A 9,686-nucleotide genomic window follows, 5' to 3' on the forward strand; every position below is an offset into this window, starting at 1 on the left:
AATGCACGACTCTACATTATCTGTATAGCATGTGTGTAAGACTCGAATACAATTATGAAGTAATAATTTTATGACGAATAAATCTTTCAGTGAGTAAAACTGGCTGTTTGTATAGTATTATAGATTACACAACATTATTATATTATTTTAAAATAAATTTTTAAATGATTATTATTTTAAATTATTGTCCCTGGATCAGTAGGATACTCTTGTAATAAATTAGCGGTGGCTAGGACAGATTTTAAGTATCAATTCTGCTTAAAAAGATGCAATCTAATCCTGTTTACATGAAATGAGCCTGCTCCTGACCAGGTTTAAGCTTACGGACCTGTTGCTATGACAGCAACTCCAGGTAAATAATTAAAGCGCATATAGGCTACTGTATTAGAACTGCATCGCATATAATTATTTAATTAAATCGTAGCGTTTGTGAATTCACAATTATGCTTAATTATGTTTAATAATTAAGGGTTTAATATATCATGCAGCCTTGGAAAACAGAATGTGTTTTATACATTCTCGTCTGTGAAATGCGCCACTTCCGGTATTTTGCCAGTTAGTCGACGCAAGCAAAATGAAGTCGAGGATTTTCCCTGGTTTCTAATAATAATAATAATAATCTTATGTATTTATTTTTAGCATATTTTTTATCATAATTTTTTTTATCTTTATTTATTTTAAGATTATTTTATTATAGTATATAGACTTGTATTTTATATATTTTATATAAGAATATTAGGGCTGCCACTAACGACTATTTTTATTTCGATTAATCTATCGACTAATTAATAAAATCGACGAATCGCGACAGCCCTAAAGAATATAATATATAATTTCTTATCTTTTTTTATTCTGTTTTATATGAATTGCTATTTTTTTTGTTAGTGTTATTCTTTTCTGACCTCCCTGGTTTCTATAATAAGAATAATTATATTATGTATTTATTTTTCAGCATATTTACTTTTATTTATTTGTTTAATGTATTATATATTTTTTATTTATGGTTTATTTTTATTTTATTCTACATATTTTTATATATATATAAATCTTTGTGACTATCTCTGTATTTTTTATTTATTTATTTATTCATTCATTCATTCACCCATTCATTCATTCATTTTGCAGGTTTTTTTTTTTTTTTGAGAGTTACAGTGTTTATGCTATTCTTCTCTAAACCTCTGACCTGAAGAGATCACGATTAGAGGCTTGTTCTTCCTTTTGAGTTTCACTGAAATAAAAACATCTTGGATTCTCTTTTCAAAATCTCTTTTCAAAGGCACTTCAAGCTGTACTTGACAACCAACACAGACCTTTTCACTGACAACTTCAAGGCTGTATTCTTGGACAAGAATGGAAAAGAGGACCAATTTGACATTCAGTTACAGAATTACTATAAAGGACACGTAGTGGGTAAGACATAGGATGAGAACATCAGCCTTGGCTAAGAACTGAATTTTCTTGTTTTTCCATCTGTTATATATTATCATACATCGACATATCGTTGTTTGCTATCTCAACAGGAGAGGAGCACTCGCGTGTGCAGGCACACATAGACGGGGAGGAGTTTTCAGCCCACATTCTTACTGAAGAGGCTGAATATAATGTAGAGGTAATTTGTTCAAAATGCTTAATACTTGAAAGCATTCAATATTCATTTCACAGTATGCATTTTTACTGAATGTTTCAGTATATCTTGTCTTCGTTTAGCCGTTGTGGCGATTTACAGAGTCGCCATCTGATGGCCGTTTGCTGGTGTACCGTTCAGAGGACATTAAGAACATCAGTCAACTGTCCTCACCCAAAGTGTGTGGATATGTGAACGCTGATGCTCAGGAGCTCCTACCAGAAGAGGCAAGAGCAGCGGGACAGACGGAACAGGAGGAGGGTGTGTATTTACCTATGTATGGAACGGTGCCACAGAGGACTTTGGGTCATTTAATATTGGAGACTGGATATCAGACAAGTTCTCAAAATTAACCCCATTTCCTTTTTTTATGAGGTTCTGAAACTTTTTCAGGTGGCAGAAGACCATTTTTAACTGTAAATTTGACGAACAGGAATTTATTGGAATTATATATAAAATTATTTTATTTTTTTAAACCACCAAATGAACTCTCAGACTGTATGGAATCTAGTTTAATTGTAAAATGTTGTCTTTAAAGGTCCTTTTGTTTTTCAGTAATTTTGAGACAGACATTTAATTATAATAGGAGCCTAAACACACAATAGATATTCAGCTTTCATCACATGCTCATGATGAGCGAGATGGTTACTGCATGAGTGTGTGTAGGAGTTATACATCAGTCTGACAAAGGCCGCCCATTCAAGCATGTAGTCACCCGGCAGTGACCTCCTGCTATGAGAACTGAACATAGTCTGGAGACGATGCATAATAATTAAATTCAGTAAGTTCATTCTTTGTCCTCCATTATCATAGTCATGGAAGTCCCCCATTGTGTTGCTTTAAATTGTGTAGATCCATTTATGGATGTTGATGCTTTGGAACTGAGTAATTAGAAATAATTATTTGGTGGATTCGTTTTAATTTGATGGTGCAGCATGTTTAGATGGTTTTATTTCTTGAATGCAGAGCCTCACAACATAGAGAGAAGATCTGCACACGACCACAAGAAGAACACCTGCCCGCTGCTGCTAGTGGCAGATCATCGCTTCTACAAGCACATGGGCCGTGGAGAGGAGAGCACCACCCTCAACTACTTGGTAAGCAATGCAAATGAAACACACTAAAGGTAACCGGAAAAGAGAGCCGTCACTAGGGATGTAACGATTAACCATGAGCCGGTTGAAAATCGATTTAAATATGTGACGATTCAAATCGGTTGAGATGCTAAACAAATCGCGATTCAATTAGGGGTAGGAGTTTATATGAATATATGTCTGAGGGAAACTTACTGTCTTTCGATGGTATTTTTTCTTTTCCTCTTGCCTCTGTATAATGCATATTAAAGTTCATGCGCTGTTTTGTTTACAGCAGAAACCAAGGAAACGCTTTAAGCATCACCTGCTGGCAGAGAGTGAATCTGCGTCTCATTCAGCTCGTCCGCTGTTTCATGCAGATATTTATGTATAGTTTCACAAAACTGAAGTCAAACCATTCTGTTTTTGCTTAAAATTTCGAAATTATACAATGTAATTTAGATTAAACTCATTTTGTATAAAATAAACCGTGAATCGAATCGAATCGTGAAATCAAAACCGTGAATCGAATCGAATCGTGAGTTAAGTGAATCGTTACATCCCTAGCCGTCACTGAACTTGTAGTATACAACAGAGCAGTTTGTTGCATATAAACACCATGATATCAGATAAAAAATGTATTGAATTTGTGTGTTTTGTGTCTTTCAGATTGAGCTGATAGACAGAGTGGATGATATATACAGAAACACATCCTGGGATGATGATTTTAAAGGCTACGGTGTGCAGATTCAGCAGGTCAGGATCATCCTTCTCTGTTCTCATTATAATTTAGCTTTTTTATTTCAGTAGATGAGTTTTATTTTTCTAAGAGTTTTCACACTGTGTTTAACCCTGGGTTATTGTCATTCTAAATCCAGCTTTTAGCTCTGGGTAATGGTACTTTTCACACTTGCATTTTAGAAGCAGTGTTAGCACTGCTTTATTACCCCAGAGTTACATTGGTGGCCAAAATTATTCGAACACTAGTATTTTCACCAGCTAAAAATGGTTTTATTAAAGGTGACCTATTATGCCCCTTTTTACAAGATGTAAAACAAGTCTCTGATGTCCCCAGAGTGTGTATGTGAAGTTTTAGCTCAAAATACCCTATAGATAATTTTTTATAGCTTGTTGAAATTGTCATTTTTAAGGTATGAGCAAAAACGCGCTGTTTTTTGTGTTTGTCCCTTTAAATGAAAACGAGCTGGTGCTCCCGCCTCCCCTTTTAGAAGAGGGTGGAGTTTCTAGAGCTCGCGCACCGGCATGCCAGCAATAACAAAACACTCTCACGCATTGAAAATGTCAGAAACTGCTAGTAGCGGTGTTCAGCCGAATTCAGCACCCTGCCAGATTATTTATGAATTACACAGACGGGGAGCACGGTGCTATAAAAATAACAACATAGCTGGTCTCATGGTGCCATCGCATGCTAACACGAACTTTATAAGTCCTGAATATGATTATGAGCTAGACAAATTCAAGCGGTCGATTTCACATTGCTTTCATATGCAATTTTTAACTACCACATTCCTATTCACGATCATTCTGGTAGCACGTGAAGGCAGTCCGGTGTAAAATGATTAGTTTTTAATCCACCTCGTATTCAGCGGCTCAGATTTCGGGAGTAAATGGAGAGCTATGTGGATGAATACATCCAGCAACACAACACCTAAAACGCTTGGGAGACATTCTCGTCAGTGCAGCAATGGCGGACTGTGCACAACTCGCTGTGAACTTGCTCAGGGAGGTGTCTGTCAACATTCGTGGGCGGGGCCTGTGGCTAATGTGACGTCACATTAGCACCAATGCTAAAAACAGGCCATTGGGAGACACTGCTTATTATTTATGGGGATTAAAAAAAAAGGAGTGGGTGGATTTTTATCATTATAGGGTGGTTGTGTACACACACTGCCAACACACATTTATGTCCAAACAAAAAAAATTTTTTGCATAATAGGTCCACTTTAATATCTAACGATATTATCAATATTAGCAACACTATCTCGATATTATCGTGGTCACATGATGATATGAAACAATAGGTCTTCCGGGCAAAAAGTGTAGTTTTTAAAATACATTTAAACTTCTTATTCTAACATAAAATGTCTTTAAAGTTGTGTTTTGGGCCATTATGCTACAGTATCTGTCAAACGAACTAAAACCGAAAGCACAATATGACTTAATCCTTTCATGAAGTCTGTTTTCGCTGCACGTTTCAAAGTACTTCGTTCACGCGATCAGCTGTTATCCGTGCTTCAGAACGGCTCCCTTCACAGTGAATGAATGCAGTGAACTCATTTATTGCATGTGCTGTGAGTTTAGTGCGCGTTTGGGAACGCAACAGCCACCAGTTAGGCTTTATTTTCGTGGCAGATAGTTACAAATTAGAGTTAGAAATTAGGAAAGAAGTATTGTAATTTCCCTACTGTAGTGTAAAGCAAAAATGATATACCTATGAAATTTTCATTTTCATTTATTTTACAGTGCAATTGTTTTACAATATATGGCTATTACTGTCATTGTTGTTATTACTATTATTATTATTATTCTAATTTGTTTGGCTTCCTAAAACATCAGTGTGAATGTAATTTAGACTGAGACCATACATCACAAATAAAAAGAGGGTGGAGTACCCTTTAAAATTCAGGTACAAGTCAATTCACTGACTTTTTTCTGACTTAAGTTTTCTTAGTTAAGAACATGGGTTGGAGCTCTTAATTTTGAACTATCGTAGTGCATTAGACAGAAGAATTTAACTTTAAAATGTACAACATTTTAATTTTTATTCCAATTCTTCATTTGTCTTTTTTTAAATATCGCAATAAATATCGTATCGTGGACTTCATATCACGATATTATCATATCATGAGATTTTGATATTGTTACATCCTTACTTGATATCCTTTCAAACTACCAATGAAATGTTCATGAGAGAAGTAATAATGTCTGATTTGTAAAATAGAGTATTTTAAATGGATCACTGAAATGGTTCATTAAAGCGCTCTGAATTATTCATTGAAAAATCAATGATACAGTTCTTGATTAAAACTCATTAACTGATGATGAGCGTTGACGATTATCAGTGAATAATGACTTGAATTCTGAAAAACTTTGTAAATGTATGACTACTGTTCCTCACACAAAGCTCTCACATGGCTTCAGACGAGTTGCAATACATCACACAAGTCATATGAACCACTTTTATGATGCTTTTGCATCCTCCTTAAAGCTTGAAAGCTCCATTGTCCATTCATTTTTACTGTATGGGAAAGTCAACCAGAACATTATTCAAAACACCTCCTTTTGTGTTCCACAGAAGAAAGTCATATGGGTTTAAAGAAATGTCCCAAAACAGTCCTGCTTTTTTCACTCCTGATCACTAGTAGAACTGATGACTCTGAAGTCAAACAGATCATAGCTGCTGACTCAACTCTAATACAAAGAGCTTAATGTTAGCAAAAGTTTCCAGATTTTATCACATGGCTTGTAGCAAACTCCAGGTGCAACTCAACGTTGGACTTTCTCAAATGTGGCTTTCCTCTTAACTGACACTTTGACTAAATGTATTTCATGCTTTTTCCATCATTACAGTGGAGTTCATGTGCTCAATGCTTTTTTTTTTTCAGCTTCATTTCATTGTTCAGTGAGTTCAAGTTTTTGATCTGTGAGTGTTATCTTGCCGTCTAAGCTGTATATAAATCCCACAGATAATCATAAACAAGGAGCCCACAAAAGTTGCCCACGGAGAGATTCATTACAACATGGATGGCAGCCCATTAGGAAGAAAGGACGGTGTGTGGGATGTGAAGAAGCTTCTAGAAGTAAGTGCAGTGTCCCTAGAAATACAGTATACACAGGTCAAAATGTTATAATTATTCCACAACAGTCCAATAAAAGTAAAGTTTATGTGCGTTGTATTGTATTAATAAGTAAAAGTTATTTTAAGACAGTATTTCAAAACAAAGACAAAGAATTTCAAAATAAATTAATTAATATTCGTTAAATATAATATCATTACGGTGTTTACAAGTGATTCCTGCACACGTAATCAAAGGCAGCATGATGTCCGAATCACTAAGAGTGACTCTTAAGAATTGATTCTTTTTAATGAATCAGTGGAAAAGATTCATGAACCAGCCTCTAACTTAATTGCAAGTTAGTGATTTGAATCAGATTCACTCAGTCAATGAATCCCTTCACAACAGACTCCCTCACTGAACTGCGAGTCACTTTTGATTCTGAATGAACCAGGATTCGTTACTGTGATATATATTTTAGGGTTGTGAACCGTATATCCGTATATTTACTAAAAGTATGTTCATGTGACAACCTGTGTAAAGATACATATTTTTATTTAAATTAATTATTACTTAATTAATGGTGTACGTAAAAAATATTGAATACAAATATTGGTCAAATTGACTAAGTTGAAACATGTTTGAATGACATAACAATTTACAAACACATTAGTATTCTTACAACAAATTTATACTGAAATGCAAAGAAGCTATGCACTTTATAAACCAAGGTGCCTTCCAAATAAACTTTTGAGCAATTCTGTAGTTTAGCTTCTAAATGTTTCATTTTTTAAGAGCCAATTTTACGAGTCATCATTTTGTCAGGAGCCCTGAATTATAAATTTGCAGACCCTCACTTTCTCAACTTTATCTCGCTTCTCTTTAGCAATTCAGTTATGACATCGCAGACAACGCCTCTACAGTTTGCCTTGCCCATCTCTTCACCTATCAGGACTTCGATGATGGCACTCTGGGTCTGGCATACGTGGCCCCTTCCAAACAGGGATTGGGAGGACTCTGCCCTAAACGTAAGGATCTCTTCAACTGTGATCAGTGGAATTCCACAAAAGTGCTTGACCTTGCACATTCATTTTGTCTTCCAGCCTACTATCCATCACAAACCGTCAGGAAACCCAGCTACCTAAACACAGGCTTGACAAGCACCATGAATTATGGGAAAACTATTCTGACTAAGGTTTGCTTTAAGTACCACTTGCATCTTATATACTAGCAGGCAGCATGATAAAACTGATGTTTTATCTTTCCAGGAAGCAGATCTTGTAACAACTCATGAGCTCGGGCACAACTTTGGAGCAGAACACGATCCAGACAACATACCTGCCTGTGCCCCCAGCGACGACCAGGGTGGCAAATATGTTATGTACCCTATTGCGGTCAGCGGAGATCACGTCAACAACAAGGTATTGTCCATCCTGTACTGATTTTTCCCCTTTACATGTAGTTACTGTACTCACCGTTTTTTTTTTTTCCCTCAGCGCTTCTCCAACTGTAGCAAGTTCTCTGTCAGTAGGGCGTTAAAGGTCAAGGCCCATCAGTGCTTCAAAAAGAGGAGCAGTAAGCTGTGTGGGAACTCCCGTGTGGAGGAGGATGAAGACTGTGACCCTGGACTCCTTCATCTCAACGATGACCCCTGCTGCACAGCTAAGTGCAAATTCAGGAAGCAGGCACAATGCAGGTAAAGAAGCTAACAGTGATAGACCAATATATCAGCATTGAAGATTATCAGCATCGACCAGATAATAGATCACAATAGTGACCACACACTATTTCAGTGGTCTTGTTTCTCAAAGTATTTTTTCTGTTCATTGTATAGGGATTTAACAAAAAAAAAAAGTCATGAACCGAACCGACCAGTTCAGAAATGAATCCCTATATTAACAAATTATTTTAGGATATGAATAAATTAAATAATTAATATTAAATGAATTACATAAAAATGAAAATTGAGGAAAAACCTGTAATGTCTTTTATTTAAGTTATTTTATGTACAATACGTGGCGTTAACAAATAATAATTAAAGAATAGAATAATTGAATAATAATATAATATAATTAAAAATAATGTTTATACACTACCATTCAGTGAATTAAGAAATTAATACTTTTATTCAGCAAAGATGCATTTAACTGATAAAAAGATAAATGACAGTAAAGACATTTATAATGTTACAAAAGATTTCTTTTTCAAATAAATCCTGGAAAAAAAATGTATCATGGTTTCTACAAAAACATTAAGCAGCACTATTGTGTTCAACATTAATGATACAAAATGTTTCTTAAGCAGAAAAGCAGCATATTAGAATGAGTTCTGAGAGATCATGTGACACTGAAGACTGTAGTAATGATGCTGAAAATTCTGCTTTGCATCACAGGAATAGATTACATTTTATATATATTCATGGGAATTGAAAGTGGATAATAAGTACTTTTTTTAATTAAGTTTGGCTGATGGCTTCAACAGAAGCATATTCAATCGACTGTCTTAAAAGGTTTAGAAGTCAAAAGTCAGAATATAGTTTAAAAAAAAGTTTCAAAGTTTTATTAAGAAGTGTGGTTCTCTTAAGGGCATTGTTCTGTCAGTATTTGTGGCTGATATTGTTGTCTGTGACCCTCAGTGACAGGAACAGCCCCTGCTGCAAGAACTGTAGGTTTGAAAGTGTAGATAAGATCTGTCAGGAGACCATCACCGCCACCTGCAAGGGCATGTCAAGGTGCACAGGTGAGCCCAGAACTCTCCAATGTCAGTGTAGCAGTGGTCTGGATCAATTATATTGAACTTTTTACCCTTGTGTATCCCTAGGCAACAGCAGTGAGTGCCCCACCCCTGGTAACCTGGATAATAATACAGAGTGTGTGGACAAGGGCCGATGTCAGAAGGGCGAGTGCATTCCTTTCTGTGAGGCCCTGCATGATCTTGAGTCCTGTGCCTGCAATGGTAAATGTCCCAACAGACCCTCCTTTCTGTGTTCACTAGTGCCCAACCAAGAGATCTGATTGGATGACCAGTGTTCATACCCAGTGAGCAGCGATAGACAGTATAACACTGTTTCTACATATGGCAGACTTCTATAGAGACACAGACTTTAATATCTTGACTACAATAAAGCTTTTAAACATTTACACCATTATTGCCTAGGGGAAAAAATGCAGGTCATATCATTTTATTAATTAC

General features: G+C 35.8%; 1 protein-coding gene across 1 annotated transcript in view; it reads left to right on the forward strand.

Annotated features, from left to right (window-relative positions):
- LOC107752755 (disintegrin and metalloproteinase domain-containing protein 17-like) overlaps positions 1-9,686 on the forward strand; it is an 18,850-nt gene that overhangs the window by 4,121 nt on the left and 5,043 nt on the right. Inside the window, exons 3-14 of the mRNA XM_016568797.1 lie at positions 1,277-1,410; positions 1,521-1,609; positions 1,708-1,885; positions 2,591-2,721; positions 3,367-3,453; positions 6,405-6,518; positions 7,381-7,522; positions 7,598-7,689; positions 7,763-7,915; positions 7,991-8,190; positions 9,130-9,233; positions 9,315-9,449. Coding sequence (XP_016424283.1) covers positions 1,277-1,410; positions 1,521-1,609; positions 1,708-1,885; positions 2,591-2,721; positions 3,367-3,453; positions 6,405-6,518; positions 7,381-7,522; positions 7,598-7,689; positions 7,763-7,915; positions 7,991-8,190; positions 9,130-9,233; positions 9,315-9,449 — 1,559 coding nt within the window. The remainder of the gene's footprint in view (positions 1-1,276; positions 1,411-1,520; positions 1,610-1,707; positions 1,886-2,590; positions 2,722-3,366; positions 3,454-6,404; positions 6,519-7,380; positions 7,523-7,597; positions 7,690-7,762; positions 7,916-7,990; positions 8,191-9,129; positions 9,234-9,314; positions 9,450-9,686) is intronic.

The sequence above is a fragment of the Sinocyclocheilus rhinocerous genome, unplaced genomic scaffold, assembly GCF_001515625.1.
Source record: "Sinocyclocheilus rhinocerous isolate Xijiao unplaced genomic scaffold, SAMN03320098_v1.1 scaffold61, whole genome shotgun sequence".
NCBI classification, from domain to species: Eukaryota; Metazoa; Chordata; class Actinopteri; order Cypriniformes; family Cyprinidae; genus Sinocyclocheilus; species Sinocyclocheilus rhinocerous.